The sequence below is a fragment of the Scheffersomyces coipomensis genome (genome assembly GCF_036884675.1).
Source record: "Scheffersomyces coipomensis strain NRRL Y-17651 chromosome Unknown DFJ63scaffold_2, whole genome shotgun sequence".
Lineage (NCBI taxonomy): Eukaryota > Fungi > Ascomycota > Pichiomycetes > Serinales > Debaryomycetaceae > Scheffersomyces > Scheffersomyces coipomensis.
The window spans coordinates 801,335-825,865 of NW_027042893.1; the positions used below are offsets into that span (position 1 = coordinate 801,335).

Genomic DNA, 24,531 nt, shown 5'->3' on the forward strand with positions numbered 1-24,531 from the left:
AGAGTTATAAGTTATACCTTTCATCATAGTACAGTTCAAATAAACAAAAAAACACGAAGTAGAAAATGGAACAAAAGCGCATTAATATAATTCCCCAAGGAGGAAGTGTCACTAACTCTTTTAGTGACTTAACAGACAGAACATCAGCTTATAGTTTTTTAGTTTATAGCCTTCAGTTGTTTCTTTCTTGGTATGGATGTTGTATTTTTGCGACGGCCCGCCCAAAGTGGCATTTTGAAAAAATTGTTGCGAATTGAACGAACAAAAAGAAATTTTTTTTAAATGTGGGGTCGATCTCTTTTACTGTTGCTTAATGCTGGGCTTTAATATAGAGCAGAAGGTTGTAATTATAGCTTATACGATGATCAAGTGACGTTCTACAGTAAAACAGAAGATCGCTATTAGGATCATTCATTCGGACTTTGTCTTTAGTTATTGTTATTATAGTTGTCCTTGAAGTCAGTATGAGAAAGAAGCACATGCTGGAATGAAATCGAGCCACTAACCTATCTTAAACTTACACGTAAACATCATCCACAATTTTGCATACCTGATACACAATAATATCTGGGTATTGCTATGAAGAAATCATACTGTTGTGGTTTTATGTTATTCCTTGGAAAAGGTGGGGTCTCCGAATCACAAACAACTATAACACAGTCAAATCCACTATGAATGGTGTAATTTAAACTTTATAAATCTCGGACATATAAGTTCACCCACGTTAAACATCTGATCCCCACTATGTTCTAACACCAAATTAAACATTCTCTATAAGTATATTACCGTTAAACCATTGAAGTAATGTATAAACTAAAAATATGAAAAAAAAAATGAAACGGCAAAGCGCGGATTGGAAAGGCATTTTGATCATTGTTGTATTTTATTATTGCAACAATTGTTGTAATTATATCATTTTCTGTGGGTCTTGTTATGTCCCACTTGTAATGTGGAGATCCGTCCCACCACCACTACCATAGTTAAGATGTTGTAGTTCCTAATCCTTCCATATTCAAATGACCCTGTCTTTCTACTTTGATATTCTTGTTTTACAGTGATAATCCCACAATATAGGAGTCAATAAATTGGATTCTTATAACTTTTCACCACCACCTCCTCCATACCATTTAAAGTTCTAACCACTAGATCTCCTCAATACAAATACTCCGAACTCATACTCTCATCCATAAACTATGATTAAATGTTGAAATCTCCTTTGTGAAATATAAGGAAATCGGTATAATTTATATATAACCCGATTTTTAAAATTGTTACCCCATTCATTTTAGTTCTCCACATTTTTTATGAAACCTAATTTAATTAATTTTTATATTAATTTACTTGGTCATTTTAAAAGTGCCTTATAAATATTAATCAATTTTCCTTATCAGACCAATAAAATCCATAATTTCAAAATTGGTTATATTCACTAATACAAAAATTAGCACTTAGGTCTTAATTATTTTATTTTTTTGCATCTTTTGATCGTATTTGTTATTGTTTTAATCTTATCGATTGGAAGAACAAACTTTACCAAGGTTGCATTATCTATTCCTGTCAAATCCCGTTGTCGTCGTTATCAATTTACGAACCTTTTATTCCGTTTCGTGTTGAACCTCCCTCCTTCCCCCCTTGCATATTAAATATCTTACAAATATGATTCAAAAATTTACTTGCGTTCCTAAATCGGACTATGAAGTTATTATAGTATCTAATGGAACTATTAATCAAGTTGAATCTAAATTAATTGAAATTAATGAACATACTAATAATGAAATCCCTTTTAATTCAAGTATAACTTATTTAGATAATTTCAATCAATTAATCACTCATTTAAATAAAAATTTCCCTAATAAAGTCTTCAATGGGAAAGTCTTATTCATGTTCTTTAATGGTCTTACATATATTCAAAACTTCTTAAGTGATTTAATCGACCATTATAATAAGTGTACTATCCTTAATGTTCAACATCATCATCAACAACAACAACAACAGATTGAAACTGATGATGAATTATTAGCTAAATATTTCCAATTTGATAATTACACCAATACTAATAAATTATATAAATCCCATCCTGTGTTTGAAAAGATTGAAAATGTCTATTTCTATTTCGATTCTTCAGTCTCAATCGATACAACCACTTCATCATCTCCATATGATTTCTTAATCAATTCAAATTATAATCCTTCCAATGATACAAATCCTTTCAATACCGTAGTTACCATTGCTAATGATATACTTAAAAAGATGAGTTTCATGATAGGTAGAATCAGAGGTCTTTACATAGACGATTTCCAATTAAATAATGAAAAAATAATCCCGTTACATTGTTTAATGAGAAATTTCCCTAATGTTGAAAGAATTGAATTATCAAGTTATACTCAATTATTAATGAAAGATATGATCTTATAAGTTGTGCCCCCACCCACGCTCCTCTTTTATCATTTTTATAGATTCAGAAAAAGTTTGGTTTGTCTTTTACATTTATTCTTTATTTATTATTTATGCAATTAATGTCATTTAAAAGTTCTTTATCCCATTGTTTGTAAAAGTCGGTAGTAATTACATGTCCCTTATTATAGTTAATTGCGAAAGCTATAAATTGAAAATTCCGCAATTGGTTACCGCATTGGGAAATGGTCGCGCTTAACTCAAATTACTTAAGCCTCTAGATAAAGAAAAGCGGAACCATCTTTCCTTTGTACCGTTTGTGTATATATATATCTGGTGAATATCTCTAGTGAAGATGTATTTGATATAGATAGAGGTATAGAACGGTATTATCAAGATGGTGAATAGTCAAGACTATGCCTTTTATGTGCTTGTGCTAGCATTTGGAGCTACGATAACATTGTCAATACTTAGATTATTCAAATTATATAATTTCAATGCTAAACATAAATCAATCCTAGTAAGGAAGTTCCCTCCAGTTGGAGATGATTTCAGTTGGCAAGATACTAAACCATTACCTATAAGGCCATTTGTGAAAAAGAAGAACTTCAATGTGTCGATGAATTTACTGAATTTAGTTAAAACTCCTCAAGATTGGTTATTAATTGAAGATACTTATTTAAAACAAACTCAATTAAGAAAGAAGTTTACTGAATTATATCCAAACAATACTTTATTAAGTTATGATAATGACATCACTACTGCTGCGGTTAAGGAGTTTTATGAGATTGTTACTAATTACTTTTTAACTCGGTATCCTCAATACTTCAAGTATAATTGGTATAATGGAATGATTAAGAATTTAATTAATGATGAAGAATTCCCTAAATATGCTAAGAACTATACTCCTCATCAATTAATTTTATACTTGGCAGCTAATATCGAAGAAGATTTCCTTATTCTTATTAAAGATGATCCTAATAATCATGATGAAGAATATATTCTTCGTGCTAGTGTCACTGGATTCCCCGCGGGATTTGATCCCAGTCATGGTCATAATAAACCAATCTCATTCATTCATGGTCCTGTACCCCAATATGAAAATCGATTAAAATTATCCATGGGGAAGTTTTTTAATAATTTGCAACCGAAAGATCTTTGGGTAAGACATAATTGGTCGGTTCAAACTCATAAATCTTATTTCAGTCTTGATTCAAATCATGGTCGTAAAGGTGAAGTTATAAAACAACTTTCCTATGATGAAATTGATTTCGATGATGCTTGTTTCTTAAGAGTTGAACGTCAAATCTTTACCAGATTACCTAAACTGAGAGCCAATATTATGACAGTCAGAACATACTTAACTCCTATGAAACAAATTAAAGCTGAAGGATTAGGTGAAGAGTTATCAAGAGCTATTGATAGTTTACCTGATGATTTAGCCTTTTACAAAAAGAGAGCTGCTTGGGGCGAAGCAGTTAAACAATTCTTAAATAAAGAAGATAATTTTAATGAAAAAGTTACATAGATAAAGGGAAATTTATAGATCTTAAGTTAATATATAAAAATAAAGTGGAGAAATATAGAATGTGTCTTGAAATTTTTTTTTTAATTTTTTTTAAATTTTCAGTTCTTTTAATCGTAGAATTTTTTTTAAATCATAATAATAAACAGCAACAACAGTAGCAAATGGAAAGTTAAACCTATTCGCTTAATTTGACGTAATTGGCAGGGAATAAACCACTTTCACCTGAAGTTGAATGTTTTCCAGACCACCAATCTTCATCAATGAATTCAATTTCAACAATCAAATCACCTTCTTTAAATTCAATTTCATTATCTTCATCTCTTTCATAGTCATATTCAGCAACAGCAGTTGGTTTAGATGATTTTGGTTCAGCAGCAACAACTGGTTCGGCTCTAGCTGGTGGTGGTGGAGCAACTTCTTCTTCTTCCTCTTCTTCTTTTTCAGCAGCAGCAGCTGGAGCTCCATTGGTGTTTAATTTAACATAAGCAGCTGGGAATAAACCAACTTCACCAGTCTTAGAGTGTTTACCAGTCCACCAATCATCATCAGTGAATTCTATTTCAATGATTAAATCACCATCATCAAAACCAATTTCATTATCTTCATCTTTAACATAATCATATTCAGCAGTAGCAGTGATTGATTCTTTCTTTGCTGGAGTAGGAGCAGCTGCAGCAGTTCTTGAAGGCAATACAGGAATTGGTTCTTCGGCTTTGACTGGAGCTGGTGGTAAGCTACGTACTGGTAAGCTTGGGGTTGGTTCTTCTTCTTCTTCCTCTTCTTCAGGTTCTGGAACAGCTTGTCTAACTGGTAAAGATGGAGTTGTCTCTTCTTGTTCTTCTTCCTCTTCTTCTTCTTCAGGTTCTGGTTCTTTTGCAGCTTGAACAGGTGGTAAAGTTCTTCTTGGTGGAGCACCGAAACTAGGTTTAATTATAACTGGTTCTTCCTTAATGACTGCCTTTTCTTCAAATTCTTGAGCTAATTCAGGTTCTTCACTCTTTACTGGTTCATCATCAACTGGAACAGTCTTATATTTACCTTTCTTTTCAGCCCAGATTTGAGCTGGAGTTTTACCATTTTCAGAAGCGAAATTTCTAGATAATCCCCCAATAACTTTATCCTTTCTATCATTATTAACTTGACCTGGAACAGCACCGAATTTAGGAGCCGAAACAGCTGGAGTTGATTCAGATGGAGCGTAACGAGCAGCAACAGAATGACTTACTTTTGGTTTTGGTAATTCCGTTAATCTTTCTGATTCATTTACTTTATAAGAAGAGATTCTATCAGCCAAACTCTTTGGTTCATTATCTTCATCATCCTTTGGTTTGGACTCTACTGGTTTGAAAGGTTTTGGAGTAGATGAAATAGTATCCGATTTTTGAGATCTTAAATGATTAATATCAACTTTGGTTGGTTTATAAGCAGATGGAACATTATCTAATGGTTTTTGATCAAAATCTCTAACTTCAACATCTTTTTCATCACCCCAACCATCATCGGTAACTTTTGGTTTAGAAGCAATGATTGGTTTTGGTTTAGTGGCAATAACTGGTTTACCAGTTGATTTTGGAATGAATGATGGAGTACTAGAAGCAGCAGGAACTGGTTTTGGAGTTGATTTAGCTATGATTGGTTTTGAAACTGGTGGTTTGACAACAGTTGATCCACTAGTTTGAATTGAATATCTGGCACCAGCAGCAGCACCAACCCTATGAAGGAAATCATCAACATCCAAATCATCTTGATCTCTAGCGGTGATTTGAACATGATAACCACTTAAAACTTTGGAAACATCAGCAAAATTGGATGCAAATGATAATCTTGATTTAGCAGGGGAATTATCAGGACACCAACCTAATAATAAATTCTTAGAAACATCGGAACCTGGCACAACAACTCTTGCTATACCGAATTGGATTTGACCATCAGTGAAGCTTTCGACAAATTCATCTAATGATCCATTACCAGTTTCACTGACTTCTAAAGATGAATCTTTGTTGACACTATAAACTGCGTAAGTAGTAGAAGGATCACCTCTTACAACCTTATCGTAAGATTCTTGAATCTTTCTGGCGTTGGTTGATAAATCAATTTTCTCCATTGTGAATGATAGAGATAACTTGGATGATATATATGATACCGATCAATTGATATGAAATACACTATTGATTGTTCAATTGATAATAGTAGTTTGTAGTTGATAATATGTGTTTCGTTGATTTGGTTGGAGATTTTCAACAACCACATTTTTTTTAGTGAGTGAGAAAGTGGGAGGTGGTGGAACGGAGACAAATGGTTTTAGGGAGATCATGCTCACTAATTTTTACTTAGCCTCAAGTGGTAGACGTAGAAATTACCAGTGAAATAGTCACTAGAACTACTACAATTACAATATAGATTGTAAACTTATAGACATTATTCGTTTTATTTTCCTCTATTAACCTATTTAGTAGAGATTTTTCATGTTAATTACATAGTAATTAATCAACAAACTGATATAATCCCGATACCATACACTATAAGTTCAAGATTGAACTTCGTCAACACCTTCAATCGAATCAGGAACTAGCTTTAACTAATGCATATATCAAACACCACATCATAACAAACCCAGGCACATTATTAAACAATCCTTCCAAGAATATTTCTTGTTTTGGCTTTGTAAAGAACTTTTCTGGTTTACCTTCACAACAAGCAGTAAGGAATATACCATTAGTAAGTGTGATTCCAGCCAAATAGAACACAAACCCATAAGCTGATTCTAAAGTTAGAATTCCACATCCTACTCCCAAAACCAACGACGCTATATCTTGAGCTCTTTGTAACTTTTGTTTATTGGTTTGTATGCTAGGAGGATAATATATTATTTCGTCGTTAGTTGACATGATGTATGTGTTATCTGTAGTATATAGTGTATGCTTTAGTACCAATCAATTGATTGATCTTATTAACTATGGTTGTTGATGGTGATAATGTGATACCGTTGGTACGTATAGTTCTCATAGTTAAAGTTTATCGATCAAAATAGTTTTTAAAGAGGCAAAAAAAAAATTGATTTTGGTGGTGCGGGTAAACTTTAAAAAAGTTTGCAAAATTGTATTTATCTAATCAAGATCTGACAGCCAAAACATCAAATCAAAGGCAAAATACATCAACCAGATCAATCTGTATCATCTATCTACATGAACGGGACTGATAAGTTGAAGAGGTTCCTCTTCGAGTTACCTTCTCAATCAAATTTCAAGTTTGGTAAAGATGTTAGACAACAAATACGGAAGGCGTTGTTTTTAGCAGTATCTAATGAAGGCGAATATCTAAATTGGTTATTTCCTAATGCTTTCCCTAATAATAGGGATTATAACGTTGATTCAATGATAGATAAAGTCGAAAATGAATACGAATGGCTCTTTGCCAATTATTATAAAGTCAATCTTAAAAGAAGAGATCCAAAATATGATACTCATAATCATCATGCTTTCCATGCTAATCTGCCTTGTGCAAGAATATTCAGAAAGGGAGAACCAATCTATAGATGTTTGACATGTGGGTTCGATGATACTTGTGCGTTATGTTCACATTGTTATCAACCAGAATATCATCAGGGTCATAAAGTTCATATCACAATATGTCAACGTGAAAATGGTGGGGTTTGTGATTGTGGTGATCCAGAAGCTTGGGTTAAAGATTATTTTTGTCCTTATGCTGTTAAAGATGATGAAAGTTTGAATACTAGAAATACTAAAATGCCATCTGATTTAGAAGATTCCTTCTTAAGAACTATTCAAATCTTATTAGATTATGTTATTGATGTTATGAGTCAATCTGATGCTCAATTTGAAGATCCTGATGAAGCTTCTCAAGCACAAGTTGAATTGAAAAAGATAACTGGATCGTTGAATCCTAATAAATATGGATTAGAAAACATTGATGATATTAATAATGAAAAATATTATTTGATGGTTTATAATGATCAAATAAGACAATATCGTGATGCAGTTCAAAGAATTCATTTAGCAAGTAGAAAAGTGAAAAATTTTGCTGTAATGGTTACTGAAAAAGTTCAAAATTATGGTATGGCAAAAGTAATAAGTTCTAATGATATTGATTTACTTTTAGAAAGACAAAAGATACTTAGTGCTACTGGTTTAGCATCATGTATAAGAAGTCATAGAGATGTCTTTAGAGAAGATATGTGTGATGAAATCTTGAATTGGATATATACCTTGACAGAAAGTGAAATGTTCAAAACTAATAATTCAGCTAAAAACTTATTCTGCAGTGCCTTTTGTGGAAAATGGAATAGTGGACTTCTTGTCGCTAGTAGTAGAGAATATCATTATAAAGTTGGTTCCTTAGATCCAACTTCAAAAATACCCAAAATCAATTGTAATAAGAAAGCTCTGTCCCATTGGTTCTTCCATCCTTCGAAATGGAATCTTCCTGATGATATATGTCAAGAATGTGATTATAATTTAACTGAAGATGATTATGATATAAGTAAGAGTCATCTTGGATCAAGATTACAATATTTAATTTATTTGGATGTTAGATTTTGGAAATCCATTCGTATTTTGTTACATGATTTATATTCTACTTCATTGATTACAAATTTATGTTATAAGAATATCATCTCGTGTCAGTATGTCGATATTTATCCAACCATAGCAGATATGTTTCTCACCATGGATAGAGAACCAGAATTGAATATAATGTGTACTCTTTCAACCCAATTATTTACCTGTCCATCCAACTCCACTTCAATTGTTCAACATGGTGATGTGTCACGTATTTTTGCATCTATCTATGGATTCTTAACTGTTGAAGAAATCAGATCACCAGAAGAAATAGAAATCACTCATGAAATTTCAATGAAAAGTTTAAAGAATAGAAGATGGGGACAAATTTTCTTTGATATTGGATATATCTTAAGTAGAAGTCGTGATTCTAAGTCAATCTTAACTAATAATATCATCCCTATGGCTTGTGACATTTTAGCTTTATTCCAAGGTAGACCAGTAATGAAGAGAGAAAAGAAGAATCACGTTGAATATGAAAGCCCTGATTATACTGCTTTTTTCCATGCTATTCTGGTTATTTATCAATTCGGTGAATATATCGCTCATTGTCTTTGCAATTTAACCGATGATGATTTAAGAAAATCTTTATCGAAAAATGCCATTAATTACGTGATTGGGTTTTTATTGAGATTGGAAAAGAATGATTATCCAGGTCTTATTGATGATTCAGTCGATGTGAATCTCTCTAATGAAAAGGGAATCTCCAAAGAACCAATCGGTGGTAATATCATTCAACATTTCAGAATCGATGAAGAAAAAGTAAGTTTCTTACATCCAATTCATTCCTTTTTAAGTTGGTTAATTGAATTATCAGAATTTAAATCACCTTCAGAATTGGCTGAAGTATTGGAATCATCAAAGAATACAGCATGTTCAAATCAAAGAATGGATCTTGCTAACCCTTTAACATCTATCTTTGATTATCCTATCAGAACCATTGTTTTAATGTCACAGATAAAGTCAGGATTTTGGGTTAGAAATGGGTTTAGTGTTAGATCTCAATTGCAATTATATCGTAGCACTGGTCTTCGTGAAAGTGGATACATGAGAGATTTATTTTTAACTCAAGTATTTATTAATTCTAATAGTCCAAACTTGGTCTGCTTTTTATTGTTCAGTCGTTGGTTATTGATGGATGGTTGGATTAATGATGCATCTGACCAAGAGGAGTTAATCTATGATCTGAAAACTCTTCCTTATATGTTAGAGGAATGTATGAATTTCTTCATTCACACCTTGACAGAAGACTTATACCTTCGAGGCTTGAAAGATGAAGTGGTTAATAGAATCAGAATAAAAACTGAAATCATTCATAACTTATGTTTTGGTGCAATGAATTACACCAAGATGTGTTCACAAATCCCTGATCATATCACATCTGAGAAAAGATTCGATATCATTCTCACAGAAATGACAAATTTTGTTCCTCCAAAGGGTGCTAGTGACATTGGAGTCTATCACTTAAAGGAAGAATATCTCGATGAGATCAATCCTTATTATTTCAATTATACTACCAATATTAAAGATGATGCTATTAAATTCGTTAAAGAAAGAACTAGAAAGAGAATTAGAAAACCGATTTCCGAAATTGTTATTGAACCAAAATTAAGGGATCCTGAAGAGTTAGGTAATTTCAAATATATTGGTAATTTCTCAGCATCAACATATTTCTCTGATTTCTTAATCAAGACACTCATGTACATCAGAAAGGAAGGTACGGAAGCTGAAAGTTTATTAGAAACCGCCCTTCATTTAATTCACATATGTGCTTTTGAAAATACAATTGATATGGCTCAATACGGTTCATTTTACGATAGGTTTGTGAATGTTTCTGATAATCATCATACTTCAATTGCAGTATTGCTTTATGAATTTTTATGTAATGAAGAGTTCAAGAATCATCATTCGAAAATTCGTTATATTTTGAAAGTGTTCGAAGATAAGTATCATACACTTAATAAAATATTGGGTGAACAAGTTACATCATTCGATCAGTTTAAAGTCGATTTATGTACGAATGAAGTAGGAGATGAAAATGAATATGAAAAGAAGAAACGTATTGCGCATGAGAGACAAGCGAAATTATTGGCCAAGTTCAAAAAGCGCCAGTCTAATTTCTTGAAGAAAAACAATTTTGAAACGGTCGATGGAAGTGATATAGAAATGGAAGATTATGATGAAGAATTTGGGTGGAGATTTCCCGAGCCACATTGTTTACTTTGTCAAAATGCTGCTGAAGAAAGTCCGTTTGGAATAATGACTTATGTTACAAAGTCTTCAGAGTTCAGAACAGTACCGTTCGATGACAAATATTGGTTTGTTAAATCCTTTTCAGATGGTGCCAATTTAGACAAGTACGAAGATGCCAACACTGAAGCCAAGTCTGATAAATGGAAGTCATACATGCATAAAGTAAAAGAAAGCAATGTTATTGGCCCTGGATTTTCAAATCAAGACCATGTTGATAGTAAGTTGGTATCTGTTAGTTGTGGTCATGGTATGCATTTTCTGTGTTACATGAATTTTATAAATTCAAGAAGTAATCAAATACAGATCACTAGAAACACACCGGAAAATATAGAACACAAAGAGTTTATTTGTCCTTTATGTAAAGCTATAAATAATCTGTTTGTTCCTATCCTTTGGACTTCCAATAACAGAAGTCTTGGAAAGTTTTTGACTCCTTCATCAGGTAATGTTTTCGAAAACTTGTCCCCAAAATTTTTACACGATAAAGAGTGGTATGAAGGCTTTACAAAGTCTTGCAAGAGTGATGTTGAAAAGCTATCTATTTTACTGCCGATAGAAAAAGAAGCTATATTTCTGGATTCAGAAAGTGATAGTCTAAGACAACAAAATTTCAAATCTTCATTAAGAAAGATGTTTCAGATATTATCTTGTTTAACATTTCCTCAACTATTTAAACCGGATGGTACATTTATATTAGCAAACACAATTAAATCCCTTGAAATATCTTTAAGAGGAATCTGTTCAAAGGACCAACTTCTTATTTCTCAACTTTCTAATAAATCGTTGATTAACTTAAGAAGTTTAAGTGAGTTCCGTAATTCTAGTGTGTTAATGAAAATGAACAACTGGTTACAAGCTCCTAACCCTGGCAATGAGGTTTACTCAAAGAGTCTTGCCGTACTACTTTCATTGTCGGGACCCATGATGAATACATCTATTATGGAATCTGATTTCTTGGAAACTTTAGTGAGTACGCTTCCAATACCATCAGCTGGATTTTCTTTCAATGCAATTTTGAATACTTGTTTGATTGGACACATTATTCAATCATTAAATATTATAGTGAAGGAATTAGTAAACCATGATCAGTATAGGAGTTCCGAATTTTCCATTTTAGATATTCCTGTTATCGAAGGAATTGACTCGAAAACTATCAAGGCGGTTAAGACCATATTCAAGAAATTAAAATTGGTTCATGATAATGCCGGTGATGAAGATCAATTTCAAAATGATGAGATATTTGCTCAAGTATTCTATTCGATGCTTGTGAAAACAACAACTCCGTTTTTGAGAAGAGCTGCAATCTATTCATTTGTTCAATGTGCAAACTATGAAAATGTACAAATTTCATATCCCGATGTGTTTTTAGAAGCTGACAGATTAAGTATGTTTTTAAATGTGAAACTCATTTCTGAATATTTGAATCTTTTCGTTTCACAAGAGAAATGCTATGAAAGCTCAATCTTCAATAATTTCGTATCATATCTTAAAATATCCACAAGATCTAGCCCTGATCAATTCACCATCAAAGAACTTGAATATCCAGGAATAGTCAAATTGACAGAACTTCCAGATCGTCTTGATTTCTTTTTTACAAAGTATTATTATCTGGACAAATACAATAATCCACATATGTCCATAGAAGATCCTGCTATTTGTTTGTTCTGTGGTGAAGTAGTTGACATTCAGAAGTCAGCTATTGGTTGCAACGAGGGTCAATGTACAACACATTACTTGAAGGAATGTGCTAACGATGTTGGTATATTTTTACTTCCGAAGGATCGTGGCCTTCTTTTATTACATAAAAATGGAGGCTCTTTCTATAATGCTCCATTCTTGGATCAACATGGTGAATTACCAGGAGAATCAAAGAAGCCCAAAACTCTATATTTAATGAAAGCAAGGTATGACGACTTTATGAGAAACGTATGGTTACAACACAATGTCCCTAATATTATTGTGAGAAATCTCGAAAGTGTTATGGATATGGGAGGTTGGGATACCTTATAATTACAGTTTATAGAACTTTAAATACATGCAAATTTATTTCCGTTATATATACATATTTACCATAAGAAATTATTTATATCTTCAGGTAACGTTTCTTCATCGAATTCATCGCTACTTTCATCCATGCCTTCCATATCTTCATCCATGCGATCATCTTCTTCCACAAAGACGTTCATTACGTTGCCTTCGGATCTTGAACTAAAAATATTCCTTGTTACAAACGAACGAAGACCTTGATTCAACCACAACTTATTGAAAGCAGCGTACCTGTATTTGTTCAAACTGGCACTTCCAGGCTTACTAATTTTCTTTACTTCACCATGAACAGTTAAATAAGGACCTGATATTTCAACATTTATAGGACTGTGATCAATGTGAGTTATAATTCGTAAGAGGTTAAGTCTAGGAATAAAGAAGACACCTGTATGTACAGCACATTCACTTAAATGTTGTGATCCCTTTGATCTTTTAACTCTACTTCCACAGATCAAACACACAATCTTATCATAACCAGCCTTGGGTGAACTATTATTCGAATCGATCACACAAGCATTATAATCCTTTACCATATCGATTAACAGAACAACACCTGGATATTCAAGGGCAAGAATTCCTACATCGAAGTATTTAGGAATCTTAGCAGCTAAAACAATCTCTAAGATTTTTGATTCAAAATCAAAGCGTTGAGAGATAAGTCCATCTATTAACTCAGGCAAAGTTGGCAAACCAAGAACTTTTGTCAAAGCCGTTATATCTTCGATACGTTCTTGTAATAATATTTCTGAATCTAAGTTCTCAAACTTATCTAATGATTGAAATGTATTCTCGCTAATATGTTCTGAGGTAATTAAGTCTTCAAGAATAACCAATTGTCTCAAAAATGGCAACATAAGCATTTCCGTAGCAAAGTAAAATTTCTCAGCCAAACTTTCATAATCAATCTCCCAGTCACCCATTGGATCAGACACTAATTTCATAAGAGAAATAAATGAGTTCTTCGTAGAATCTTCTAAAGACGACCTCACTTCCAATAAAGAAAATTGAAAGCCTGGATCACCCAAATGTCTGCTTATGAGTGAATATAATGTTACTGTCAATAATTTAGTCATTCCCAAACGTCCTAAAGTCAAAAGAGATTCATCGGTTTGGAAATAAAGCAGCAACACTTCATTAAATACACCATCCAATAAATTTCCAGAATTCCAGAATGACTCTACTTCAAAAGACAAATCATATTTAGAATTCAATAAAAGGGGTGAGCTTCTGCATTCATACATAACAGCTCTGCATTGAATGAGCGAACGAAGTAATATTTTTGATGGGTTAGGAATTAACTTTAAGAAATTACTATATGCCTCTTCGCCTTCATATCTTGTAGCTATTTCATTCATCCTAATTGTATCAGCTATCATCACAGAGATGTTCTGTAAATTGTTAAAATATTTTTCATTATTATTAATACCTACTAGGTATCGTCTATCACTAGCAATATTTGTCAAATTATCAACCAATACTCTGGCAAATTTAGTGAAATCTGTATCTGGTGAATGAATATAATCTTCATGAACCAAACCTTCAATTATATTTCTTGACTTTGAAGAACTACTTGATGCAAGAATTTGATTATATTTATTATTTATTGGTGCCTTTGAAAGTTCAGCAATATCAATACCACCACCAGTCGATGGTGAAATAAACGAAGGAATGAATTTGTTGTGTAAATTATGACATAATGGACAAGCAAAATGACTTAATTCCTGAGAAGGTCTTGAATAACATGCATAATGCATACCATGACCACATGTCGTAAACACATTTCCTCTAAACATCTTATTGTTAAACTCACTTTGAAAAGACGAGTAGTTAAAACCTTCACCATAAACCTTCTCCATAGAGAGATCATTTTTTTTTTCATTCCATCTTGTGAAACCAATCTTAACTCGATTACGATCTTCAGGAACTTTCCAAAACGTTGCTGCTTCAGAAACACTAGCCAAGATACCAAATGGACCATTAGTTGCTTCAGTCTCACCACATAAAACACAAGTTCTCAAAGTAGCCGACGAGGAATGCTCTTCCTTTTCATTTAAGCTATCATGAATTGCACTCAGCTCTAAGTTTTGTTGAAGGAATTTATCTCTCTTTTTAGCAAACTTTTTCATAATTTTAGCTTTACGTTCTTCTGCTAATCTCTTTTTCTTTTCAACTTCAGTTTCAACTGTCTTCTTTCTTTTATATGATTTGATGTGCTCTTCACCAAACGAGTCTATTAAATTTTCTATAATTCTTGAGTCTTTTGAGATAAGTTGATCAACGAGATAATCAGCTTTCAGAACCACATATTTAGACATGGTAGATTCCACAATGGTTAATAATAAGTCTGTAATCGAAATATTAACAAAATGTTCACTTAAATACTTTTCCCCAAATAATAACTCATCATCCTTTAAAACTGCATGGATAAGATGAAGTAACTGAGGCAAATAAGTTTCATCGGAGGTATCAATGGCAACTTGTAAATATTTATAGATTAATTTTGCAAATTCTTTTGATTTAACAAGTTGTCCAATATTTTTATCGACAAATTCATCACCACTAGTACTAATTTTAGGAGTTAAAATAACACCATCTTCAGGAATACCCTTATTCTTAGCTATATTCTTGATCAAAGTTTCGGAGACTTCTTGATATTTACTTGAATCTAAGAACAAGCTTATGGAATCCAAGTCTTCATATTTTGAAGCCCTAAGTCTGTATAAACCAGTATCAGTCAAACCTGTTGGCTCTTGATACTCAGCTAATTCACTAAGAAGATCATCAAATTTTTCTAATGAATTGATTTCATCACCCACATGTCTTCTAAGATCAGAATATGATCTTGGTTCTTCACATAAAGAATATGAGATTCGCAATCTAGCTTGTTGGAAAAGTCTTTCTTCAGCTGATGTTTTAAGAAAGCACAGTCTATCAGTAATTAAATTATAAAGGAAAATAATGAATTTTTCTGAAATTGAATTAAATCTATCTTCATAAATTGTCTTATCATGAGATTCACTATTTTCATACCATTTCAATAATTCCCATCTATGTAAAAAGTTTAATAATGTTTCTTGAGGATTATCATAAATGGCTCCAACTTGACACAAATGGAAATCTCTGACATAAGTATGATCAGCAAATACGGGATCAAAATATAACGACGATTGTCTTGATGCAGACACACCATTTCTTATCCAAAATCCAATTTTAATTTGAAATCCTAATACGATACTTCTTAATGAAAAATCTGACACATAGATAAATGGAATTTTAGATAAGATAGTACTGAAATTTGTGACTCCTTTGGCTTGTAAGATGTATGACAAAAGAGAATTAATCGAATTAATAAATGAAACGGGATCCTTACTGACTCTAAATGTGATCCTTCCCTTAGAATCAATTTGTTTTGGTAATAATTCAAAATGATCCATAATTAAACTGACAGCGTTCACTTCATCATCTAATGCAAGGTCATAAGTAGCAACTGATTTTGTAATTTCAAGGATTTTAAGAGAGAATTCTAAATGAACTCTGAAATCATAACTTTCAAGTTCAACATGAGTACCATACTTCCTTATTAATGGCCAATAACCTTGGAAATTTCTCAAGAACATTAAAAGTAAGAAGAAGTTTTCTTTCTCCAACATTCCAGAGATGCTTGATCCTGCAAAAGACTTATCAGTTACTTTCTTAGCAGTATCAACACCGAACATAATGGCTTTTTTCATAGCTAAGGAACTAGAGTCAAATCGAGCTGGTTCGATATAATTAGGGAATCCAGCCTCATCATTCCATTCTGATGAATATTTTTCAATGATATACGATAATGGACCTAAAATATTACCAATTTGATTATTATGATAAATTTGAGATACACAAGTTGGACAGGTTAAGATTTGAACTGAAACCTCATGTAATGAACTTAAATCTTCTTCTCTATCAGTTATAGCTAACATTGAGAATAATGAGGGGAAGATTTCCATGAATTGATTAGCGAAAATTGCTTTATTATCCAAATCAGAAACTATAGGTTGTAAGAAAATTGATGATAATTTCCTTCTAGTAGACTTTGTTAATCTAATTTCAAATAATAAGAAGTACTGCAATCTTGATTTCGATATAAAATTTAAATCACTTTTTGGTTGTAATACGAAATTTGCTCGATTTTCTAAATCTCCAGCTTCAAATGGACGTTTCACTTCACATAATCCCATATTTGGGAATTCATTATCCAACACAAGACCACTGACGAAACATAATTCATCTAAACCATGTGCTACTCTATTAAATAATGATCTTGGTAATGGTTTTGATAATTGGTGTCCTGGTTCAAGTAATAACTCTGCTAAAATTGACTTTGAAAGTTCACTGAAACTACTATTGGATGTGAATTGTACTATATCAACTAACCAACTTATAAGATGTTCAACAATGTTATCCCTGGCATAATCTCTTGAACTTACAATGGTAGCGATCAAGCCACCTCTTTCAACTTTATCTTTGGTTTTGATCAATCTTGATACACTTTTAGATTCTTGAATTATACATCTTCCCTTGGAATCGATTTCATGAGTTAAATCTTCTAATTTTGATTCACTACCTCCAATACCACTCTTAATAGCATTTTTAGCTTCTGTTGAATTATGACGTTCATCATTCCATAATACTAAGAACCATTCATCTTTAAAATTTGAATCTTGTACACCTCCATATAATTCACTTGGTAATGATGAAAATTCAGAAACAATCTCAGGAGATAAATTGACTCTACTGTCATTCATCATATCATGTACAGATGGTAAAGTTTGTATAGCAAAATTGGTTACATCCAAGATATAATCAAGACAAATCTTAATCGTTTCACTTAATGAAGATTCTAATTCACTTAGATCTATAGATGGGTTTGATTGTGATTGACAACGACAATTAAGTGGTTTAAAAGCTTCGGGATCACCACAATCACAAATACCTGATCCACCATTGGAAACTGATACAGAAACATTATGATCGACATGATCATATCTATTGAAACAGTGGACACATAATACACAAGTATCATCATACCCACATTGTTCGCAGCGATATATTGGTTCGTCTTTCTTCATTCTTCTTGCACAAGCTTTACCTTTTGGATGAGAATACGAAGATCCACTTGATTTGACATTATAAAATGGTTTCTTATCATAAGAACCGATCTCAAAGGAGTATCCATTCAATTCTGCTATTTCATCATCAGATATATGAGGGAAAAGTAACGATAAATGTTCACCTTCATCAGATGCTGCATAATATAAAGTTCGATAGATTAAATATTCAACTTCGGTAGGATGAGCGGCTCTCATTTGAGATGGAAGCTCTACTAAAAATCGTTTTAGTAAATCTGGCTTCATCTTCTTTAAGTGCTCCAATTGAGTATGAATATTGAACAAATGATATAAAGATCTGAATCAATCTGTAAAAATGGCATGAAGTCAAAAGAGGTATCCATAGCTTTGATTTATAATTAGACGGGTCTATTTCGGTTTCAGATTTGTTTTGTCATTTCTTATGTCGCAAAAAATAAATTTATTCAAAAATGACAAAAGGAAAAAATCGACATAACTTTTGCGACATGACAATTCTGTTTGATGGCATCCTCAATTTATTTTTACAGCACAAATAGAAAAATTTAAGCACTGTTTTTATTAATAATTTATCATCAACTACGATCTAAACAACCATATAACAATAACATCAGCCATGGCGGTTATAAATCAACCTAATAGTCAGATCAAATTGACTAATGTTTCCTTAGTTCGTATGAAGAAAGGAAGAAAAAGATTTGAAATAGCATGTTATCAGAATAAAGTTCAAGATTGGAGACTGAAAGTTGAAAAAGATCTTGATGAAGTATTACAAATTCCTCAAGTGTTTCAAAATGTATCTAAAGGTCAAGTGGCTAACAATGAGGATTTAAAAGAATCATTTGGTAGTACCAATCAACAAGAAATCATTTTAGAAATCTTAAATAAAGGTGAAATTCAATTAAATGAAAAGGAAAGATCAGCTAATTTACAACAAAAGCAAAATGAATTCTTAACTATCATCTCTACAAAATGTATAAATCCAAAATCTAAAAAGAGATATCCACCAACCATGATTCAAAAGGCATTAAATGAAGTTAAATTCCATTTAAATCCTACTAAACCTGCCAAATTACAAGCATTAGACGCTATTAAATTACTTGTGGAAAAGCAAATTATTCCCATTGCAAGAGCTCAAATGAAGGTTAAAATAGTATTGGTAAGAAAATTACATCCAAAGGTTTTTAAAGATGATATTGAACAATATATTGATCATATTGAAGATGAAGATAAGAATGATAAAACTTTCCAATGTACTGGTATCATTGATCCTATCAATTATAGAAATTTAGTGAGTATTATTGAAGAAGGTGAAGGTAAGAAAGTTGGTAAAGGTGAAGGTAGTATAGAAGTTCTTGATATGGCTGCTATCAAGGAAACTTAAGTTGTAATTATTATAGATTAATATATATATATTTATTGGTATACTTAATGTACTGGTTATAATTCTAAGTGTAGAGATAAGTAACCATTTCACATGATCATGAATGCTTCTAAATTTACAGATAACAACTTCAATCTTCAACAGCACCAATCTCTCATAACTTGTTGTTATCAATAGGGTCTTAATTTAGGGTTCCAAATTTAGCTTAGCTTAAATATTTGATAGTGCGACCCGTCAGTATAAATTTTTTTCATTTGTGACTCAAATTTAAATGAACAAATTTTTTTAATTTAACCAGATCAATCAAAGTTAGTTTCACCATCAGTTATCATCATCATGTCCGTTGAACTTTCGCCTGAAGAGCAATACAGATGGATCACCAAAGACTTACAAGAAGTCTTAAATGCTCAAATCATTAAAGATGTATTGGAAAAGGAAAAGAGACCATTAAGACTCTACTGGGGTACTGCTCCAACTGGTAAACCACATTGTGGATATTTTGTACCAATGATTAAATTAGCTCATTTCTTAAAGGCTGGGTGTGAAGTTACTATTCTTTTAGCTGATTTACATGCCTTTTTAGATAATATGAAAGCTCCATTAGAAGTAGTTCAATATCGTGCTAAATATTATGAATTTGTGGTTAAATCTATTTTAACATCTATTAATGTTCCAATTAATAAATTAAAATTCACTACTGGTTCATCTTATCAATTAGGTGAAAAATATACTTTAGATATTTTTAAATTATCCAATATTGTCTCTCAAAATGATGCTAAAAGAGCTGGTGCCGATGTGGTTAAACAAGTTTCTAATCCATTATTATCAGGATTGATTTATCCATTAATGCAAGCTCTTGATGAAGAACATTTAGGAGTTGATGCTCAATTTGGTGGTGTTGATCAAAGAAAAATCTTTGTTTTAGCTGAAGAAAACTTACCAAGTCTTGGTTATAAAAAGAGAGCTCATTTAATGAATCATATGATTCCAGGTTTAGGTCAAGGTGGTAAAATGAGTGCTTCAGATCCAAATTCTAAAATTGATATTATTGAAGATCCAAAAGTAGTAAGAAAGAAGGTTAATAGTGCTTATTGTGCTCCAGGTGATATAAAAGATAATGGGTTAATTGCTTTCCTTGAATTTGTTGTTCAACCAATTCAAGAATTATTAGCTGATAAAGAAGGTGTATTCAAATTAGAAATAAATAGACCTGAAAAATATGGTGGTCCAATTACTTATACTTCAATTGATGAATTAAAAGCTGATTATGAAAGTGAAAAATTATCTCCAGTTGATCTTAAATCAGGTGTAGCTGAAAGAATTGTTGATTTATTGGCTCCAATCAGAACCCAATTCGATGCTAGTCCTGAATTCCAAGCTGCTCAAAAGAATGGTTATCCTGAAGTGAATCCAAAAGGTGAAAAGAAAGTGAAAAAGTCTAAAGATAAAGGTTCAAGATATCCTGGTGCTGGTAAAAGTGAATCTCCAGCTCCAGAAACTGCTCCAGCTTCTGCCACTGAAACTATCACTGAAACCTTAGAATATACTAAACTAGAATAGATTAATCTTACAATCTTTATAGAATCTTTTATACTTAGTTTATAGAATCTACTTATATATATATACTTAACTTGTCTTAACTATGTGCGTGCATGTACCAATTCTATAGCCAATCAATTCATGCTCAAAATTGTATTATACCAAACCAACTGAAAAAAAAAAATCAACTGTAAACCATTTATAGAATTAGCTGTAAGCTTTTAAAGAAGAATCAAATCACATAACAAGATATAATGGTATGTAAAACTTACAATGTCTACGTTGAATGATACTTGTTACTTGGAAGAAGACTGATTCATTTTTGAGTTTGCTTTCATACTCATTGAATGACAGTTTGAATCATATAGATGAATCTCCATCAAACAACAATGATGACTTCTAATCATTTATCAGAATAACAAGATACTAACTTATACTCTCTAGTCCTTTATTACTCAATTCTTTCAAAGAAATTCCATCTATGTTGCCACTATCTTTGGTGGAGCCTTTGCATTCCAAACTTTTTTTGATGTAACAGTTACTAAATGGTATGAAAATCATAATAAAGGTAAATTATGGAAAGATGTTAAAGTTAAATTCCTTGAAGGTGCCGGTGAAGAAGAAGATGACGAATAGATTTATTAATCTGATCATTCTATAATCCCATTTACTCCATCAAACAGTCATAAACCTATTCCTGATAAAGTTAGACAACAACCCACACATCACACATATATTTCTTTCTTCGTATACTATAAATGAAACTATGTTGAATGAGTGTCAATGATTAAATACATATTCCTGTACCATACCATACCATCTTGATTTAACAATTGAATCTTTGAAACACTACATCATATCACAATTTTATTAATGTTCATTCTGATACATAGTTATTTATTTCTTTTTACAGCATTTTAAATCAACTATCTATTTAATATCAATTCAAGTCATTGTAGAGTTGTAGCATACATTCATACAACCAACATATCTCTTTTAACCATTGATTGTAGTTATCACTTCAATAATATCTAAACCTATTGTAATTTACTGAGTTAATGAAAGTTCGCGTAATCTTCAGTATGATAATTTTTTTTCCATTTCATCACAAAAATTTTTTTTTTCACCATGAAGCTAAAAACAGAAAGGTTTAAAGATTCTGATTTCATAAGAAAAGAACATATACTATACCAAGACAATGTCTATCGTTTTACCATCTGGTTCCGGTGAATCCTTCACTGCTGGATCCCCATATACTACTCCAATCCGTCGTCCTATAGAACCTGTTGGTCGTTACTTTTTAGCTCATGCTTCAAGAACTTTAAGAGGTCATACTTGGTCTGAATTTGAAAAATTAGAAGCTGAAAAGAATGTGAAACAAGTGGAAGAAAACGAAGATGAAGATTTAGGCGACGAAGAACAATCTGATGAGTTATTAGCTCATGATCCAAGAGAATGGAAAACTGCTGATCTTTATGCTGTGTTAGGGTTATCTCATTTAAGATTCAGAGCTACTGAAGATCAAATTAGAAGAGCTCATAGAAAACAAGTTTTAAAACATCATCCAGATAAGAAATCTGCTTCCGGTGGATTAGATCAAGATGATTTCTTTAAAATCATTCAAAAATCTCTTGAAGTTATGTTAGATTCCACCAAGAGACAACAATATGATTCTGTTGATGAAGGTGCTAATGTTAAACCTCCAGCTGCTAAATCTGAATATGATTTCTTTGAAGCTTGGGGTCCAGTATTTGAAAGTGAATCAAGATTTTCTAAAAAACAACCAGTTCCTCAATTAGGAGGACCTGAATTAACTAAAGATGAAGTTGATGCCTTTTATAGTTTCTGGGGTAAATTTGATTCTTGGAGAACTTTTGAATTTAAAGATGAAGATGTTCCAGATGATACTGCCAATAGAGATCATAAACGTTATATTGAACGTAAAAATATTGCTTCAAGAAAGAAGTTAAAGCAAGAAGATAATAAAAGATTAATAGATTTAGTTGAAAGAGCTCATGCTGAAGATCCAAGAATTAAGAATTTCAAGGAAGCTGCTAAAAAGGAAAAAGCTGCTAAGAAATGGGAAAAGGAAGCTGGATCAAGAAAAGCTGCTGAAGAAGCTACTGCTAAAAAGGCTGCTGAAGAAGAAGCTGCCAAAAAGGCTGCTGTAGAAAATGCTTCCAAGAAAGCTGATTCTAAAAAGGCTAAAGAAGCTGCTAAAGCTGCTAAAAAGAAACAAAAGAGAAATGTTAGAGGTTCAGTTAAAGATGTTGATTATTTCGGTGATGCTGATAAATCAGCTGCTATTGATGCTGATGTTGATTTATTACTTGAAAAATTCGATGATCTTCAATTAGCTGATGTTTCATCAAAAGTTGTTGAAGCTGATGCTGCTACTGTTAAAGCTGCTTTCAGTTCAATTATTTCAGATTTGGTTGGTGCTGGTAAACTTGAAGCTTCATACTTGAAATATTTCTCTGCTTAGAACCCTCCATATATATTTAAGTACAATTAATATAAATTAGTAAAGTTAAAGAAAAAAAAAATTAGATATACATTTAATCAAGCTATATGATTTTATAGTTTTATTCATCTAAATCAACTTTATGATGTAATACTTCACCTTTCATATGATAATGAGCCTTTCTCATTTCTTCAAATCTTTTATGTCTTTCTTCAGCTGAAACTTCTTCTTCTTCCTCTTCATCATCATTATCTTCATCACCATCATATTCTGGATCTTTAATCACCTCTCCGCCATGAAGGGATTCTATTTTACTTTTATCTTTCAGATTATCAAATTCACTTTCCCCTAATTCAAAATCAGGAATTTGATCAGTACCATTCAAACCATCTTCAGGATCATCACGATAATATTCACCATCAGGGTTGAAACCACCTTCATATGGAGTCTTTGGTTCATCAATCTTCATGGTGGCTGATTTTTCTTGTTCAGTTTGATATAGATTCAATTCATCCCATTTAAGATGATCATGATTTTGATCATCACCACCTTCTTTAGTATGTTCTCCACCTTCACCCTCTTCTCCATCATGATCATGTTTCTTCTTTTCAGCTAACAAAGCTCTTATTTTATCTCCTTCACTGGAATATTGTTGGGCCAATTGAGCATTAAGTTGAGTATTCTTTATAACTTCCTGACGATCCAATTGGTCTGGAGCAATTATATTTGGATTGGAATCTCTTTTATTCCTTAATATACCTTTAGGGGCCTCTGACATTGTAACTATATGTGTATGACTGTATATGGAGTATAATTATACTATATTAAAATATGAATTGAACTAATTCTGATCTATATCAATATCAATCCATACTTTCTATATCAAACATCAGTCAATTTCTTGGTCTGTGTCATGACAGTTTAAAAAGGAGACACTAAACTAAAAAAAGATCACATGGTCAATCACATGACGCATTTTTTTGTCATTTTTGCCAACACTGAAAATGAGTGCTCTGTTTTCACGGTCTGTGGTTTTACCAAAACATTGCCATCCCAACCTTTAAAACAGATCATATATTATTTCATCTAGATAGATCTCGATATCATATCTACATCGGGAATCACCAGCTTCAAATTAGTCCATACCTAAGATCAATCATTCTAAGGTAAATTGACGAAACGCAGGGATCTTAAAATTACGCATAATAAACTGACTGACG

The 24,531-nt window shown here is 32.0% G+C and overlaps 11 protein-coding genes across 11 annotated transcripts; 7 read left to right on the forward strand and 4 right to left on the reverse strand. All coding sequences in view use genetic code 12, as the record gives it.

The window, feature by feature from the left end:
* Positions 1–1,656: 1,656 nt before the first annotated feature.
* DFJ63DRAFT_333795 (uncharacterized protein) lies at positions 1,657–2,415 on the forward strand (the record flags this gene model as incomplete). The annotated part of the gene is made up of 1 exon (XM_064907914.1): positions 1,657–2,415. One exon carries the CDS (start codon positions 1,657–1,659, stop codon positions 2,413–2,415), a length of 759 nt encoding a protein of 252 aa, XP_064763522.1.
* A 188-nt stretch (positions 2,416–2,603) lies between these two features.
* Positions 2,604–4,248, forward strand: DFJ63DRAFT_63562 (uncharacterized protein). Its single transcript, XM_064909035.1, has one exon. It carries the CDS (start codon positions 2,792–2,794, stop codon positions 3,920–3,922), a length of 1,131 nt encoding a protein of 376 aa, XP_064763523.1. The 5' UTR covers positions 2,604–2,791; the 3' UTR covers positions 3,923–4,248.
* ABP1 (Abp1p) lies at positions 4,011–6,255 on the reverse strand. The gene has a single exon (XM_064909033.1). The coding sequence runs from the start codon at positions 6,024–6,026 to the stop codon at positions 4,098–4,100; it is 1,929 nt and encodes a 642-aa protein (XP_064763524.1). The 5' UTR covers positions 6,027–6,255; the 3' UTR covers positions 4,011–4,097.
* Positions 6,256–7,063, reverse strand: DFJ63DRAFT_66716 (uncharacterized protein). Its single transcript, XM_064909048.1, has one exon. It carries the CDS (start codon positions 6,808–6,810, stop codon positions 6,484–6,486), a length of 327 nt encoding a protein of 108 aa, XP_064763525.1. The 5' UTR covers positions 6,811–7,063; the 3' UTR covers positions 6,256–6,483.
* DFJ63DRAFT_67110 (putative ubiquitin-protein ligase) lies at positions 6,959–13,005 on the forward strand. The gene has a single exon (XM_064909049.1). The coding sequence runs from the start codon at positions 7,108–7,110 to the stop codon at positions 12,760–12,762; it is 5,655 nt and encodes a 1,884-aa protein (XP_064763526.1). The 5' UTR covers positions 6,959–7,107; the 3' UTR covers positions 12,763–13,005.
* Positions 12,555–18,366, reverse strand: UBR1 (E3 ubiquitin-protein ligase). Its single transcript, XM_064909029.1, has one exon. The coding sequence runs from the start codon at positions 18,189–18,191 to the stop codon at positions 12,819–12,821; it is 5,373 nt and encodes a 1,790-aa protein (XP_064763527.1). The 5' UTR covers positions 18,192–18,366; the 3' UTR covers positions 12,555–12,818.
* Positions 18,366–19,355, forward strand: DFJ63DRAFT_61885 (guanine nucleotide exchange factor). The gene has a single exon (XM_064909021.1). The coding sequence runs from the start codon at positions 18,541–18,543 to the stop codon at positions 19,306–19,308; it is 768 nt and encodes a 255-aa protein (XP_064763528.1). The 5' UTR covers positions 18,366–18,540; the 3' UTR covers positions 19,309–19,355.
* A 1-nt stretch (position 19,356) lies between these two features.
* Positions 19,357–21,002, forward strand: TYS1 (tyrosine--tRNA ligase). Its single transcript, XM_064909020.1, has one exon. The coding sequence runs from the start codon at positions 19,645–19,647 to the stop codon at positions 20,866–20,868; it is 1,224 nt and encodes a 407-aa protein (XP_064763529.1). The 5' UTR covers positions 19,357–19,644; the 3' UTR covers positions 20,869–21,002.
* On the forward strand, positions 20,950–21,792 carry QCR9 (ubiquinol--cytochrome-c reductase subunit 9). The gene is made up of 2 exons (XM_064906834.1): positions 20,950–21,104; positions 21,292–21,792. The coding sequence occupies exons 1-2, from the start codon at positions 21,102–21,104 to the stop codon at positions 21,481–21,483; spliced, it is 195 nt and encodes a 64-aa protein (XP_064763530.1). The 5' UTR covers positions 20,950–21,101; the 3' UTR covers positions 21,484–21,792.
* On the forward strand, positions 21,793–23,622 carry ZUO1 (zuotin). Its single transcript, XM_064906835.1, has one exon. It carries the CDS (start codon positions 22,046–22,048, stop codon positions 23,330–23,332), a length of 1,287 nt encoding a protein of 428 aa, XP_064763531.1. The 5' UTR covers positions 21,793–22,045; the 3' UTR covers positions 23,333–23,622.
* Positions 23,383–24,378, reverse strand: DFJ63DRAFT_62016 (uncharacterized protein). The gene has a single exon (XM_064909030.1). The coding sequence runs from the start codon at positions 24,087–24,089 to the stop codon at positions 23,433–23,435; it is 657 nt and encodes a 218-aa protein (XP_064763532.1). The 5' UTR covers positions 24,090–24,378; the 3' UTR covers positions 23,383–23,432.
* Positions 24,379–24,531: the final 153 nt, after the last annotated feature.